We start from the raw sequence: 16362 nt of genomic DNA, 5'->3' as shown, positions 1-16362 counted from the left end.
AACCACTCTATTCTATCACCCGCCTTGCATGTGCGAACTATCACGCAACACTAGTCTTCATGTTGATGGAGAATTTTTTTTTTTTTTTTTTTTTTTAGAAAAAGCTTTTAAATGCAGAAATACAAATGTAACAAGAATCCACGAGTCCACCATCCAGAACTGCCGTTTGGGAACATTTTCTAATACTGCTTTGTCTTTAAAATGAAACAAAGCAACATAGATTTGCAAACATAGTGACAGCCCTTGTTCTCCCAGCTGGGTCCTCTCCTCCCGTGCCTCCCGGCAACCACAGCTGTTCTCCACTGCGCGTCCTTCAGCCTTCTCTTTACACTTTCACTCACATGTGGTAGAACGATATAGAAAGTTGCTTTGTGAGTGTTTATAATTTATATAAATGATAGCACACTAAAGATACCATTCTTCGACTTGATTTTTTTTTTTCTATTCTATACTCACCATTGTCTAGATCCGGGTTTCTCCATAGTGGCAAGACCTGGAGTGACAAGCAAAAAAAGTTTCCAGACTTTGCCAAATGTCCATCCCCTGGGGGCAAAATCATCCCCAGTTGAGAACGAGAGAGAGAGAGAGAGAGAGAGAGAGAGAGAGAGAGAGAGAGAGAGAGAGAGAGAGATATGGGGGGGGGGTCATCCCTTTAACTGCTATTTGGTATTCCATCTTATGAAAATACCATGGTATGTCTGCTCCCATATTAATGGGTTTCAGGTGTTTCCAATGTTTTGTCACTACCAGCAATGCTGCACGACGTCTCTTGGAATAGTGGAACAAGTGTTTATTGAATAGTTGACTTCCCATATCTGACCTCATTTAACCCTGTTACAACCCCACAGGGTACCAAACAGCTGACTCTTTTTACAAGCCGAGCAAAACAAGACTCCAGGAAGTTGAATGGCTTTTCCATAATCACATGGTTAGGACGTGGGAGGGGGGCGAGGGCTTGAACCTAGAACATCTGGCCTTAAGCCCCCAGTTGGAGCACACCTCCATCCCACCCTGTCATAGCCTCTGAGCAGTGCATTGGGGGTGGGTCACTAATAACAGCAGTTCTTAGGACTTTCGTATGCTGTGTGCACTTCTTATGTGTTACACTCCCCAATAAGGCAGGTTATAGGGATCCGTCCCTCCAAAACAACAACCACCACCACCACCAAAACCAGTGTATGTGCAAACATCCCATGTGATGTGCGTAGTCCCCAAGCCTTCTCTTTGTGATGCACTTAATATGCTTGTTTTCTCCACCCAGCTGCTCAGAAAGTTTGTCACCTCATGGGAATTAATGTGACGGATTTCACTAGAGCCATCCTTACCCCACGTATAAAAGTCGGGCGGGATGTGGTACAGAAAGCTCAGACAAAAGAACAGGTAAGGATGCACTTGCTATTTATTCCTGCAGAATCTCCCATCCATCCATCCAGCCAGCCAGCCAGCCATCATCTAGCCATTCATTTATCCATATATGCATCCATCTATTCATCTATCCACTCATCCATTCATTCATTTATCTGTCCATCCATCTATTCATCTAGCCACTTATCCACTCATTCATCCCTTCATTTCTCCATCCTTGCATTCATCTATCTATTTACATTTTGTCCATCCATCCATCCATCATTTATCCATCCATTCACCCATCCACCTATCCACTTATCCACCCATTCATTTATCTTTCCATCCATGTTTTCACCCATTTATACATTATCAATTCATTCATTCATCTATCTTCCTTTTCCTCTGTCCATATCTTCGTCCCTTGTCTATCCAATACTAGAATAGTCAAAGTCCCCTGTCAGGTTTTGAAAACACAACACTGCACAAGAACAGCAGAGTCCCTCACCCATGACTTCATCTGATCTCTTAGTTGTAAGGACCAGGCCTGACCTAAAAGATTTTGAAATGACTGTGTACCCTTTCTAGAGGCAGGACTGACCACCTGTGCATGGCCCCTGGGATGGAACAGGCGCCTCTCTGTGCCAGGTCCCTCTGACGGGAGTGTTTACTATCCACACAGTCATTCCTCAGATCTGAGCTCGCTCTCCCTCACTGCTACTTTCTGCTGGTTGCAGAGAGGGTGTTGTTTCCTTTTTTGTTGGTTTTTTAAGGACTGATTATAAGTACGAAAAGAATAAAAATCGGAGCCACCCACTGGGTTCATGTGAAAACGCAGCCCATGGACATAACCGTGTCCCCTCGCTTCCCCCACAGGCAGACTTTGCCATAGAGGCTCTGGCCAAGGCCACGTATGAGCGCCTTTTCCGCTGGATACTCAGCCGTGTGAACAAAGCCCTGGACAAGACCCACCGGCAAGGGGCTTCGTTCCTGGGAATCCTGGACATTGCTGGATTTGAGATCTTTGAGGTACAGCTTGGTGGGATGACACAGCTATGGCCGTGGCTCTCTGGGATGAAGCTTCCCCTCGGAGAACGCCTCATGTTGGGGAAAGGCAGGCAGGTGGCTACTGTGGGTGGAGGCTGTCCTGGAGGGTGGAAGGGCCAGAAGTCCAGGAATGGATTGGGTTGTGAAACTGAGAAGGCCTCCGTCAGACACGCAGGGCCCGATCTCCTGCCATCTCCCTCTCTCCACCATCCCCCACTTTGACCTGTTCTCACACAGACTCCCCTCATGGTGGCAAGATCACTACCACAGCTTCCAACGGCCTCTCAGCAGCCTTGGCAGTTGCAGCCAGTTCCCACTGTTTACCACCGTTGCAGCCAGTTCTAACCAAAATCTTGGCATTGAGTCTCATTGACTCAGACTCACCGGGGTTGGGCCACATGGTCACCTTGGAGCCAAGCACTATTCTCAGGGTCTTGCCTTAGTTCATGGTGTAGCATGGCTGCTGGATCTCACTCCCATGGGTGGGAGGGACATTCTCAATGAGAGGGGAAGTCTTGAGATTGACAGATATTCCAAAACCTATCTGCTATGGAATCACTCCCTCTCCGAGCCTTGGTCTCTGCATCTGCAAAATGGGGGCGATAAAATACCTTACACGGTGATTCTTCCCTCCCCACAAATCATTGTGCAGATGGAGGAGATAAGCATCCTTAAAGCAATGTGTATGTAGACCACGTGACAGGAAGACAGGTCCATTTTGCCAGCCCCCGTGACCTGTAGGCAGCCGTTGTTGGGGCCTGAGCCCTCTCTGGGTGCTGAAAAGGCAGAGCGGGCTCTGGTGGAAAGGGAGTCAGGCCCTGGGGCTCTCTCCAGGGCAGAGCTTCTCTTCGGGGCCCAAGCCCCCCGCCTTCATCCACGATGCTCACGGCCCCCTCGCTGTCCTGTGCTCAGGTGAACTCCTTCGAGCAGCTGTGCATCAACTACACCAACGAGAAGCTGCAGCAGCTCTTCAACCACACCATGTTCATCCTGGAGCAGGAGGAGTACCAGCGCGAGGGCATCGAGTGGAACTTCATCGACTTCGGGCTCGACCTGCAGCCCTGCATCGAGCTCATCGAGCGGCCGGTGAGGGCCCACGTCACACTCGCATGCGTGTGTGGCCTCCTGCAGCGGCATGTGGACCCTGCCCTCTCCGCGTGTGCACGCTTCCCCCAGCACTGAGTCCTTGTGGACTCAGTCACACTTTCCCTTACCCCACATTTTAAAGCAAAGGTATTTTCCTTTTTTATTTCTCTTTTCCTCCCTCCCTTCCTTCCTCTTTCCTTCCCTCCCCTCCCCCTCCCTTCCCTTCCCCTCTTTCCCATTCATTTATTTACAAAGCCAGGAGACTTTGTTTTGTTCACTGATGTATCCCAAACTCCTAGAACCATGCACATAGTAGATGCCCAATAAATAATTGTTGAATGACTATTTACTGAGCACCTACTATGTGCTGGGCCCATCTTTAGGGGTTAGGGATGTAACCGTGAATGAGATGAACTTGGTCCCCGCCCTCCTGGAGGAGCGGGCAATAGAACCAGACAAACAAGTAAAGCAAGCGAACCATCCTGATAAAGCCAGCGTGGAGAATGAGTGCACAGAGCAGGGGGAAGCACTTCCCAATTCTGAGTCCAAAAAGTGAAGACCATTTCAGCAGAATGAAGGGCATTTGCAAATAAGGCTGTGCTCTTGACACTTGAGTCTAGACCAGGGGTGGGCAAACTTTTTGACTCGAGGGCCACAATGGGTTCTTAAACTGTACCGGAGGGCCAGAACAAAAGCATGGATAGAGTGTGTGAACTAATATAAATTCAAAGTAAACAAGCGGAGGGGAGACCAAGAGAACCAGATAGAACAGCCGGATCCGGCCCGCGGGCCGTAGTTTGCACAAGGCTGGTCTAGACTGTCTCCCACAGGGAAGCGCTTTACTAAAAGGAACCCTGAGGTGAATCTATATATATAAAAGGCTAAGTGTTCATTCATCTGACCAGTAGCTATGATGCACACTGACCACCAGGGGGCAGACGCTTAATGCAGGAGCTGCCATGATGTGCACTGGCCATTTAAAAATAAATGGCACCACGAACCTGGCGCCGACAAACCAACACTTGACAAACCAACACTCGGCTTCCCCCAAGTGGGACACAGGTCCCACCACCACCCCAGAATGACACCCCACCAAATTGCAGCCAACACTGCCAAGACCCCATGGCGCAAAATGCTGCCTACAGCCCAGCTTGGAAATGGTTGCTGTGGGCACCGGGTAATGACATCACATAGCAACACCTGGCTTCCTCTCCCTAGCGACTAGCCTCCTTGGAGTTTCTTCAGCCCAGGAACCTGACTTGCTTTATAGCCAGGTGCAAACATTTTACACTTTAACCAAATCTTTGTGAAGTGTTTTCCCATGCCTCATCTCATTTGATCCTCACAGAAGTCCTGGAGTAGAGTAGATAGGATACTTGGTGGAATCTTCTTTTCTTTTCATTAGCCGGAAAAAGGAGATTTAGAAAGCTTAGAAACTTGACCCAGCTGAAAAGAAGTAAGAAATGGTGGAACTTGAAAATGACTTCAGGTTTTCTCACTGTGCAGAATATAGTCAAACACTGCTCCAGTTAAATATCTTACCCTTTGTTCTCCCTGCGTGATCTACAATAATAATCTGCTTTGTGTTGATATTTACTGCTGTGTTGCTGACAATTACCTGAAAGAGAAGTTGGGGTGCTTCACTGGGCTGGAAAAAGTTTAGCTAAGTCAGAAAGCAGGTCTAATTAAGAAAGTTTATTCTATATCTATAAAAGGCTAAGTTGACTCTCACATGTGTGATACATATAAAGCTCTCTGGTGCCAATCGCACGGGTGTGTTTCAATCTGTCATTGTCGATCGTGAATTTGGTTGACACTTCTATTATATAGAAAGGGCGAATAGCGATATTAAAATATTTCTTCTAATTAATTTCCTTCCAATGTGCATGAGTCCATGCACCAGCACACTAGTGTATATAATAAAGCAAGGTGTAAAATCTTTGTGATGTTGCATGTGCTGCCCACTAGGGGGAACTAGCAAACATGTTCTGTTGGTGGTGCTTGCCCTCATATCTCCAATGCTGGTCCGTTGGACACATGGTAATTTGGGGATATATTTTGCAGGGAGGGAACCAAAATAAAGAGGGTATAAATCCGTCTTTATATGTAGGCAGATATGGTATGAGAGCTAGGGAGCTGCCTGTGTGTGTGTTTGGGTGGCGAGCCTGAGCTAGAACCCTGGCTGTGATCCTGCCTTGCTTGTCCTCCACAGAACAACCCTCCAGGCGTGCTCGCCCTGCTGGACGAGGAGTGCTGGTTCCCCAAAGCCACAGACAAGTCCTTCGTGGAGAAGCTGTGCTCAGAGCAGGGCAACCACCCCAAGTTCCAGAAGCCCAAGCAGCTCAAGGACAAAACTGAGTTCTCCATCATCCACTATGCTGGGAAGGTACCCATTGCATGTGCCAGGGGTCTGTCTGTCCTGGGGACCTCATGAGGAATGCTCAGAGCAAGAGCACCTTGGGAATGGCAGAACCAAAGGCATCTGGTGTAAATCAAATCCCAAGCAAGGCTATTTATGGTTTTGTCTAAGTGTCTGGAAGGGACAAGATATATATATAATCCAACCATGGCAGCCAGCTAGTTCTTTCTTGTATAGACTCTAAATCCTCCTGCTGCAGGGTAAACCCAGCAGGAAGAGCCAACCAGAATGGGGTGACCAATAAACCCAATTTTGGGTTCACAAGAATCTCCTTTATCATGGCCTTGGGTTTGCCATTGGCAGCCTGTTCCGTCCAGAGAAATCTGTGATGTTGTCACCTTGTCGTTGTCAACTCCTCCTTCTCCTCCTTCTCTTCCTTCTCTTCATCATCATCATCATCCTTATCCTTCATGGCTGTTAATGTACAGAACCTTCCCCTGTGCCTCTTGGGTAATGTAGAAAGACATAACTTCGTTTGGCTTACAGAATCTTGGAGCATTTTTATTGACTCTCCAGAATCCCCACTGCATCATGGTAATAGGCAATGCCCTAAATCAGGGGTTGGCAAACTAGAGTCCATGCACCAAATCTGTCTGACCCACAGCCTGTTTTTGTAAATAAAGCTTTATTGGCATCCACTTGGTTACATAACATCTGTGCTGTCTTTATGCTATAACTACAGAGTTGAGTGGCTGTGACAGACTGTATGGCCTGAAGAACTGAAAACCTGGGCCTTTACAAAGAAAGTTTGCCAGCTCCTACCCTATCCTCAAGGGAGCATCATTCCTGTGGGCGCAGAGAGATAACGCTTTTCTTTCCCCACTTTACAGGTGGTTTCCTTTTAGTCCTCTTTCAGATCAGGCCTGGCCATCACCGTAACAACCCACATCCCGTAAGAACCCACCAGAGATATTTTACGAGTTGCTTCCATTTCATAGTCACAATCATAAAATGAAGGCTTGCCCTGGCTGGTTCGCTCAGTAGTTAGAGCATCAGCCCATGTACCTGGGTTGCAGGTTCAATCCCTGGCCATGAGACAACGAATCAATGTGTCTCTTTCTCATTGATGTTTCTCTCCCTCTCTCTCTCCTTCCCTCCCATGCACTCCCTAAAAAAAAAAAAAAAAAAAAAAAAGGGAAAAAATATTCTCAGGTGAGGATTAACAAAAATAAATAATAAAAAATAAATTAAAAAGTGAAGGCTTTGGCCCCGGTCAGTATTCAAGTTGGGAATTTACATCCATGTATCAAAATCTCCCAGTTACAAAACTTATGTTCATCAGAGAGAGGAGAAGAGGTCCACATGCTTAATTTAAAAACTGGCATTGTTGCTGAGCCTTCTCAGATGAGGTGGAGCTTTCATGTGAGGGAGACATTTATTATCAGCCAAGCTCTTCACCACTCGGAGGGCAACCGGCATTATCCCAGGCTCTGGAGGCTGCCAGAGAAGGGTTACTAGGAGAATGCAAGGAATAAAGACAAGGCCTTCCAGCAGTGGCTACCATTGGCTGGTGCCCTACTGTGTGCAAGGCCCTTGGTCTCTTCGTTGGAGTTTATGGATTCTCACCATGGCAGCTGCTGATGTCATTTTCTCACTGACCTTGGAAGATCTGGGAGGGAAATGGGAGGACTCTGGCCCTGCCCTTAGTTCAGAACTGAAGCAGGAGCACCTGACCAGAGGGTGGTTCTTGGCAGGTGGACTACAACGCGAGCGCCTGGCTGACCAAGAACATGGACCCGCTGAATGACAACGTGACTGCCCTCCTCAACGCCTCTTCCGACAAGTTTGTGGCTGACCTGTGGAAGGACGGTAGGGCCCCGCCTGCTGGAGCTGGAGAACTGGGCACCAGGGCCCTCCCCTCCTCCCTCCTCGCTCCTCCCTCCTCCAGCTGCCTCCAATGCCCACACCTGCTCCCAGGAGGGGCGGCCATGTGGGGCTGCAGGAGAGGGCAATGTTGGCAGGTGCTAGTGACATCTTGTTGACACATTCAACCACCTCAGAGCCCCTTAACCCCACACCTGGGCCCCAGGGAGAAGGTCTGACATCAGGTCAGTGATGGAGGAAGTAGCGTCCGAGGCATGATGAGTGAGAATGCCCCCATCTGGAGTTGGAAAGACTGAAGTCCTGTCTCACCCCTGTCGCACACTTTCCGTCACTCTCAGATTCCCCAAGTAGATAATAGTTGGAAAGCAATCCCCTTTACCTAGTGCTGGAGGGAAGGCATTGGCAGCAGAGAAAAGAATGGGGCCCTGGGAGGGCCAGAGGCTGAGGCTGCCCTTAATGTGCCCCCCAGTGGACCGTATCGTGGGGCTGGACCAGATGGCCAAGATGACGGAGAGCTCACTGCCCAGCGCCTCCAAGACCAAGAAGGGCATGTTCCGCACGGTGGGGCAGCTGTACAAGGAGCAGCTGGGGAAGCTGATGACCACGCTGCGCAACACCACGCCCAACTTCGTGCGCTGCATCATCCCCAACCACGAGAAGAGGGTGAGGCCTCCCACTGGCTGCTGGTGGTGGTGGTGGGAGTGTCAGAACATCCCCCGGGGACATCACCAGGGTCCACAGCGAAGGGGAAGGCAGGCAGGGGTAGAGGGGCAAAAAGAAAGCCGGACCCTCCACCCCAAGGGCTCCATCTGACATGGTAGAAGGTTGGCTGAATTTGGGGTCCATTCCCCATCCTGGAGGCAAAAGAAGACAGGGAGGAAGGGAGACTGTGTCCAGATACTTGCGGCCCTGGAATTGCTGTACAAGGCATCAAATCACCACAAATTCATCACTCCAGTTGATAGTCCCGAGTTCCTGCATGTGCTGGGGAGACAGTGCTGGATAAGTTGTAGTCCTCACCTGCAGATTTCTTGTAGTCTAGTGCAGGGGTGCTCAGCTGGGGCCAGTGGTGTCCCTACCCAGGGGACATCTGGTCACATCTGGGGACATTTGTGGTTGTCATCACTGGGAAGGGGCTACTACAGGCATCCAGTGCGTAGAGGCCAGGGCTGTGCTAAACTTCCCACAGTGCGCAGGGCAGCCCCACCACAGAGAAGGACCCCACCCAGTGTGTCAGCACTGCTCAGGTGGCGGGAGATCCGTGGGAGAGGCAGACACAAGCTGATAACCATGGTGCAATGTGCTAAATTATGAGAACTCCAAACAGCCGGGGCTCCCGCTCCAGCTCCTCGGGGCTGAGAGGAAGCTTCCTAGAGAATGTGCACGTTGAGTGGCATCAACTTGGTGAAGTGGAGGGGAGGCTGGGGAGGGCATCCTAGGCGGAGGAACCAGTACAACAAAAGTGTGGAGGTAACGAATGAAGCATCTTGGCAAGAAAACGCTAGGTAGGTGGTTTCATGTTGATGTGTGATGGTGTGAGGCAGGGGTTGGGAAGAGCTGGGGCTGAACAGTATCAGGGGCTAGATCGGGGAGTTCCTGTGGGTGGACCAGAGCCTGGCCTTCCTTCTGTGATACCACTGGAGCTTTAAAAGCAGGGGGATGTCATGATCAGGTTTACACCTTAGAAACCAAATGAGGATCTGAGGGGAGAGGCAGGACTGGGGGTGAGAAGACCAGGTAGGAGGCTGTGGTGGGCTTCGGGCAGGAGAAGAGGGTGGCGAGTGGATGGCAGTGATGATGGCCAATGGAGAGAAGTGGGTGGATTGGAAGATATTCGGGAGCTAGGAGCTTTAGAACTGGTGATGGACAGGAAGTGAGGAAGAGGAAGGCGACAAGGAAGAAGCCCCAGTTTCCAGCTAGGTGATGCTAGTGCCACCAAGTACAAGAGAGAGATCACCTGAACCCTCATCTCAAACCTCACCGGGTTGATCCTGGTGGCCTGGTGAGGGGGGGGGGGTCACCCAGGCCTGAGATTCTGGGCTTGCTGCTCCCCAAGTCCCAGTCCCGGTGGCCCATCGCCCTCTCCTCCTTTGCAGTCCGGGAAGCTGGATGCCTTTCTGGTGCTGGAGCAGCTGCGGTGCAACGGGGTGCTAGAAGGCATCCGCATCTGCCGCCAGGGCTTCCCCAACAGGATCGTCTTCCAGGAGTTCCGCCAGCGGTGAGCCCGCCAGGGCAGGCACCGGTGGGGCGGTGGGTGAGCGGCCGGTGGAGGGAGGGACGATAGAGAGGTGCTCGGTTGGTGACTTCTGTCCTGTGTCTCAAGCTACGAGATCCTGGCCGCGAATGCCATTCCTAAAGGCTTCATGGACGGGAAGCAGGCCTGCATCCTCATGGTGAGCCCAGCCCAGCTCCACCCCCGGAAATCCAGCTGCAGCCCTCCCTGGCTCTGGTGGCACTGCCAGGAGCTGCTTTGGGTGTGACCTTCCTTAAACAGGCTTAACCCCTGGCCACAAGGCACAGCTGAGAATGGGAACTCTTGTCTTTCTTCCTTCTGCAGATCAAAGCCCTAGAACTCGACCCCAACTTGTACAGGATCGGGCAGAGCAAGATCTTCTTCCGAACTGGGGTCCTGGCCCACCTGGAAGAGGAGCGAGACTTGAAGATAACCGACGTCATCATGGCTTTCCAAGCCATGTGTCGCGGCTTCCTGGCCAGAAAGTAAGGACCCGCCTACTGTCACCTCCCCACAAACACAGGCGGGAGACACACACTTTCAGGGAGCTTGCTGGCCTCACGTTCTTCTTTTTTTTAAAATATTTTTTTATTGACTTAAGAGAATAAGGGATAGGGGGGGAGAGAGAGATAGAAACATCAGTGATGAGAGAGAATCATTAATCGGCTGCCTCCTGCACGCCCCACACTGGGGATCCAACCTACAACCGGGGCATGTGCCCTGACCTGGACTTGAACCGTGACCTCCTGGTTTTTAGGTTGACACTCAACCTCTCAGCCACACCTGCTGGGCTAGCCTCATGTTCTGATTCCCTGACTCTAATAGGCCATCTGCTTTAAGATGCTCCACTGATGGGATTGCAGTGTTTTCTTGGGGGGAAGAAATGCTACCGTTTAATATAAGCACGGGTTATGAGGGCAGGCGGGGAGGTTAGGACCATGACTCTGGAGCGTTAGACCTCAGTTCTCATCCTGGCTCCCCCACTTACTTGCTGATGGACCTTGGGGAAGTTACTCTACCTCTCTGAGCCTCAGGTCTCTCCACTGGAAAATAGCATATTCATTCCTGCCTCGTGGAATTGTTTATGAGGAGTCAGTAGAATACTTCCTGAAAAGGGTTGAGAACAGTGCCTGGTTATCATCTTAGAAGTGTGAGAATATGCCCTGTCTGGTTTGGCTCAGTGGATAGAGCGTCGGCCTACAGACTCAAGGGTCCCAGGTTCGATTCCGGTCAAGGGCATGTACCTTGGTTGTGGGCACATCCCCAGTAGGAGGTGTGCAGGAGGCAGCTGATCGATGTTTCTCTCCCATCGATGTTTCTAACTATCCCTCTCCCTTCCTCTCTGTAAAAAAATCAATAAAATATATTTTTTAAAAAAACAACATTTAAAAGAAAAAAAAAGAAGTGTGAGAATATGATTAGGTACCTGAGGAAAGAGTATTTGGCTCTGTCTATAGCCTTATGTCCAGATGGAATTCATAAGGCAGGGTCTTGGAAGGTCTGATGCCCCTTCTGTTTTGGGAAGCCTGGGGCCATGTGAAGACCAGGGTCCTTAAAAGTTACACCAAAGGGTGTAACTTTAAGGCTGGCAGGAACTGGTGGAGCCGCTCTGTGCGGGGTTATGTCATCATGAATTATGGCTCCTGCTGTCATCTGCAGAGCCCTGATCATGTCAAGCTGATTCAGTGCCAAGGGAACCCAAGATGGTCAAGGCCAGATCTGGGGAGCTCTTGGTCCAGGGACAGACCTAACTTAAGTTTCATAATTCTGTTACCACCCCAACCCCCAACCCCGCCTCCAGACTACTGAGGGCAGTTTTATTCTTCAAGTTCACCCACGTTCAAGATGGCAGAGAGAAGAGGATTGTACTCAGTGTTCATGGTTTCTCAAACCTAACAGCCCTTAAACAAGAAGAGTGCTAGTTCTATGTCAGGTTTGAGATTTCTAAAATGCACCTGAGGAAGGAATAGGTTTGTCAGACACTCAGCTTTGGGAAGACATGGCACAGCTGGGAGTGAGCAGGGTCCCCTAGGGATGATGTAGCATGGACTGATTTCCTCGATGTTTGATCACAGCTCTGGTTCCAGGGTATTTTGTGAGCCTTGGGTCTCCCTTGCCCGCTGAGAAAGGCCCTGGCCTCCATGTTAGTGAGTGGTCTGTGCCTGGACAGTATCCCTGTGCGGATGCTCAGAGCCCCTGGAAGAACCTGAGCTGGAGAAAAGCGGGGATTGTCCTCGTGCACGTCACAAAGTCACAAGCGACAGACGGGCCTTGCTTTCAGGATGCTGCAGGGTGGGATGCTATGACAACAAGGTGAGACATGTGTCGGGCGACTAGGGCTTTTCACGGCTCCCTGCCCCTCTCCCCAGGGCCTTTGCCAAGAGGCAGCAGCAGCTGACGGCCATGAAGGTGATTCAGAGGAACTGTGCCGCCTACCTCAAGCTGCGCAACTGGCAGTGGTGGAGGCTCTTCACCAAGGTGAATGCTCCGGCCCCACCCAGCTCTCAGGACCCCCAGCCCTGGTCTTCACTCCAGATGCTCCAGATGTGGGACTGGAGATGGTTGTCAGTGGGTGTGCAGCTGAGAGCTTGAGATCAAACCTGGCCCGTTGGTGATGCTCCAGGCCTGTCTCAGGTGCATCTGATGAAGGCCCACCCTCTTTGGCACCTGGGTTACAGCCATGACCTGAACACAGATCCAGAGAATTTCATCACCACAAGGATCCCTCACAGTGCCCTTTTATAACCACGCCCATTTCTTTTCTAGCCACACCTACTTTCTTCCATAGCCACACCCATTTCCTTCATAGCCCCTAGCAACCACTGTTTACATTTCTAAAATTCTGTCATTTGAACATTGTGTCATTTTGTTATGTAAATGAGGCCATACAGGGCATCACCTTTTAGCACTGACTTTTCAGTTGGCACCATTTTCAGGTGATCCATCCAGGCGGTTGCATGTATCAGTCATTTGTTTCTCTGGGTACAATTTGTTCTTGCAGCGTCGCTAAAACACACCGATTGGGCAAAGACAAGCTCCGTTGGAACAGATGCCATTTATGTGCCCTTGAGCGTGTAAATTGGCACAAACCTTTTTCAGCGAGCAAATACTTATTGTCTGTTGTGTGCCAGGCGTGCACAAGGTGCTGTGTGGATACAGCATGAGCAGGCATCATGGGCCCTGGCCTCATGGGTATTCCAGTCAGGTGGGGGAGCAGATAATGAGCAGATAGTCACAGGGACATATAGATGAAAGCAAACTTAAGTGGTGTGTGAAGGACCCACCGTGTGTGTGATGGGCTTCCCTAGGCCAGGCTGGGGCTTGAGCACCAGAGTCAGGAGTCAACCTGGTCAAGAACAGAAGGAGGAAGCAGCTTTTTGGAAATATTCATCCCTATAGACCCAACTTCTTAAAAACTGACTTAAGCCATCTGAGAGAAAGAAAATCAGGAATTAGGGGTGTTCATTGTAGCCTGATTTACAGCAGTAAGTTTTCAATGCCCAGTCCTGGCAGACTGGTTAATTTAATAATGGCTCATCCATTGATATGGCTTATCTTGTAGTTTTAAGTAATAAAAGTACATAAAACTGGGCAGCATGATCTCAAGTATATTTTTTTAATGTGTAGGGGAAATGACTGGAAGGAAATGCTAACCATGATAATACTGACCTTGATGGGGGAGGTAGGGTGTGGGGATTTTTTCCCCTCTTCTCCTTGGAAGGAAACACAACAATTTTTCAGCAGCAGTAGTCTCTCCCCAGATGGGACTAAATGGGAGAAGGGGAAGTCTTTTCCTTTCACTGTATAACTTATCTGTTGCCTTAATTTAGGGTTTCTCAACCTCGGCCCTATTGATACTTTGGGATGCATGATTCTGTGCTGTGAGAGAACTGCCCTAATTCTATAATGTTTAGCAGCATCCCTGGCCTCTGCCTACTGGATGCTGGTAGCACCCCCTGCCCCAGTTGTGACAGCTGAAACTGTCTCCAGAAATTGCCACACGTCCCCTTGGGGTGGGGTAAAATTGTCCCTGGCTGAGAAGCACTGATCTACTTTTATTACAAGACTGTATCCCTTTTGCCATGAAAATAAATGATGCGCTGACTGTGTGTGTGTGCAGGTGAAGCCCCTGCTGCAGGTGACACGGCAGGAGGAGGAGATGCAGGCCAAGGACGATGAGCTGCAGAAGACCAAGGAGCGGCAGCAGAAGGCAGAGAGCGAGCTCAAGGAGCTGGAGCAGAAGCACTCTCAGGTGCTTGTCAGGGAGCATGATGGGGGGAGCTGCGAGGGAGGCAGGATGCCTGCTTCTGGGGGACTCACTGGCCGCCTCCCACCTCTGCGTGCAGCTGGCCGAGGAGAAGAACCTGCTGCAGGAGCAGCTGCAGGCGGAGACGGAGCTGTACGCTGAGGCAGAGGAGATGCGGGTCCGGCTGGCGGCCAAGAAGCAGGAGCTGGAGGAGATCCTGCATGAGATGGAGGCCCGCCTGGAGGAGGAGGAAGACCGGGGCCAGCAGCTGCAGGCAGAAAGGAAAAAGATGGCCCAGCAGATGCTGGTGAGGCACTGGAGGGGCTGACCTTCCCTGCAGGCAGGCCTGTGAGGCCCGTCTGATGATATATGTCCCCATTGCACAGATAAAGAGACTAAGGCTTGGGAGGGAACAGCATCTGTGCACACAGGTCTCCTCGAAAGCCCGCTCTGTTCTGCCCTGCCTTTCGTGTGCTTTTATTTTTTCTCCTTATAGTAGCTGTGTGTGAGGGGTAATTATATTGTTGCAGAACAGAACACCCAAAATAAACATTTATTTCACATAGTCAGGAATCTGACAGTGGCTTAGCTAGATGGGTCTGGCTTAGCATCTCTCATGAAGTTACAGTCAAGATGCCAGCTGGGCTGCAGTCATCTGAAGGCTTGACTGGGGCTGGAGGACCCACTTATACATGGCTCACTCACATGGCTGTAGGCAGGAGGCCTCGGTTCCTCACCATGTGAGCTTCTCCTCGGGGCTGCTTGAGTGTCCTCACAACTTGGCAGTTGGCTTCCCCCAGAAGGAGTGAGTCGTGCGAGAGAGAGCAGGGGAGGAAGGCACAGTGCCTCTTATAGCCTGATTGATGATGCTACACTCCATCGCTTCCTCTTGATTTTATTTGTTAGAATCAAGTCACTAAGTCCTGCCCATATGCAAGGAGAGGAATTAGGCTCCACCTTTGAGGGGAAGAGTATAATTTGTGGACGTACTTCAAAACCACCATGGTACCTACTGTCCTCATTTTATAGATGAGGGGACTGAGGCTCCGTGAAGCAAACCTTAATTTCCAATGGAAGTAGACTGCAGAGCGTGGGGGGTCATCAGGCCCAGCCTGTGTCAGTCAGTTAGTCCCTAGGGCTCCAGGAGAGTGACTTTTAAACAAGGCTGTGATTCTTTCCCCACAAGGACCTGGAGGAACAGCTGGAGGAGGAGGAAGCTGCGAGGCAGAAGCTACAACTTGAAAAGGTCACGGCCGAGGCCAAGATCAAGAAACTGGAGGATGACATCCTGGTCATGGATGATCAGAACAACAAACTGTCAAAAGTGAGTGGGGCCGAGCATCTGCATTCTAATGACAGGCTCACCAGGGACAAGGATTTCAGATTGTGTTTCTTTTTCAGCCAAATAAAAGGTACTGAAGGCCAAGCAAAGGTTTACCTCTGACAAGGTGGCTTTGTGACCGCCCTGTGGATGCAGGTGTGCCATGGACTAGGTCCTGGCAGAATCACCAGCACCAGGGCTGCCACGGAGCAAGTCTCAGCAGCACCATGACCAATGGAACCCCCATGGTGTGCAAAGGAGGCCAAGGTGCCTGAGTCTCTGGGCCCTCTCCCACGTTCTCATGGGCCACGTCCAGTTAGCGACGGGGTGACCAGCTGTCCTGGTTTGCCTAGGATGGACGGGCTTCTGGGATGTGGAACTTCCAGCACCAAAACCGGAAAAGTCCCAGTGCCAAACAGGATGAGTCGGTCACCCTCGTCAGTAACTTCTAAGTGGCCCCGCGGAGGGCAGGCTCCTTTTAATTCTTTCAGCCAGATGTCAGCAGGACACCTGCCATGAGCCAGGCCCCGTTAGGTGCAGGGCATGTGTGGTGAGAGAGGACCATGCCCTTGTGGGGCTTATATTCTAGTGATACAGCAAATAGATCATCACACACATAACTATTAATAACCATTGTGAGCGGGGTTCTGAAGGAGGTTATTATGAGAAGAGCACTAGGGGTGGAGGGAGGTTATTCAGGGAAGGCTTCCTGGAGGAAGTGACATGTAAGTGGAAGCCTAAAGACTGAGGAGCAGTTACAGGGAGAGGAGGTGGAGGAGCACCCCAGGCAGATGGCTCCATCTGTGCAAAGGCCCCGAGGCAGGGAAGAGCTGGCATGTGAT

At 50.5% G+C, this 16362-nt stretch overlaps 1 protein-coding gene across 1 annotated transcript in view; it reads left to right on the top strand.

Moving 5' to 3' along the window:
* Positions 1-16362, top strand: part of MYH11 (myosin heavy chain 11) — a 122821-nt gene that overhangs the window by 84562 nt on the left and 21897 nt on the right. Inside the window, exons 12-24 of the mRNA XM_080681648.1 lie at positions 1262-1380; positions 2221-2373; positions 3304-3477; positions 5690-5863; positions 7591-7705; positions 8190-8383; positions 9817-9938; positions 10044-10113; positions 10278-10438; positions 12323-12431; positions 14074-14205; positions 14300-14506; positions 15386-15523. Coding sequence (XP_080537774.1) covers positions 1262-1380; positions 2221-2373; positions 3304-3477; positions 5690-5863; positions 7591-7705; positions 8190-8383; positions 9817-9938; positions 10044-10113; positions 10278-10438; positions 12323-12431; positions 14074-14205; positions 14300-14506; positions 15386-15523 — 1868 coding nt within the window. The remainder of the gene's footprint in view (positions 1-1261; positions 1381-2220; positions 2374-3303; positions 3478-5689; positions 5864-7590; positions 7706-8189; positions 8384-9816; positions 9939-10043; positions 10114-10277; positions 10439-12322; positions 12432-14073; positions 14206-14299; positions 14507-15385; positions 15524-16362) is intronic.

Source organism: Plecotus auritus (genome assembly GCF_963455305.1).
Source record: "Plecotus auritus genome assembly, chromosome: 7".
Taxonomy (NCBI): domain Eukaryota; kingdom Metazoa; phylum Chordata; class Mammalia; order Chiroptera; family Vespertilionidae; genus Plecotus; species Plecotus auritus.
The sequence above is the reverse complement of the archived record's forward strand: the minus strand, read 5'-3'. Positions and strand labels throughout refer to the sequence as shown.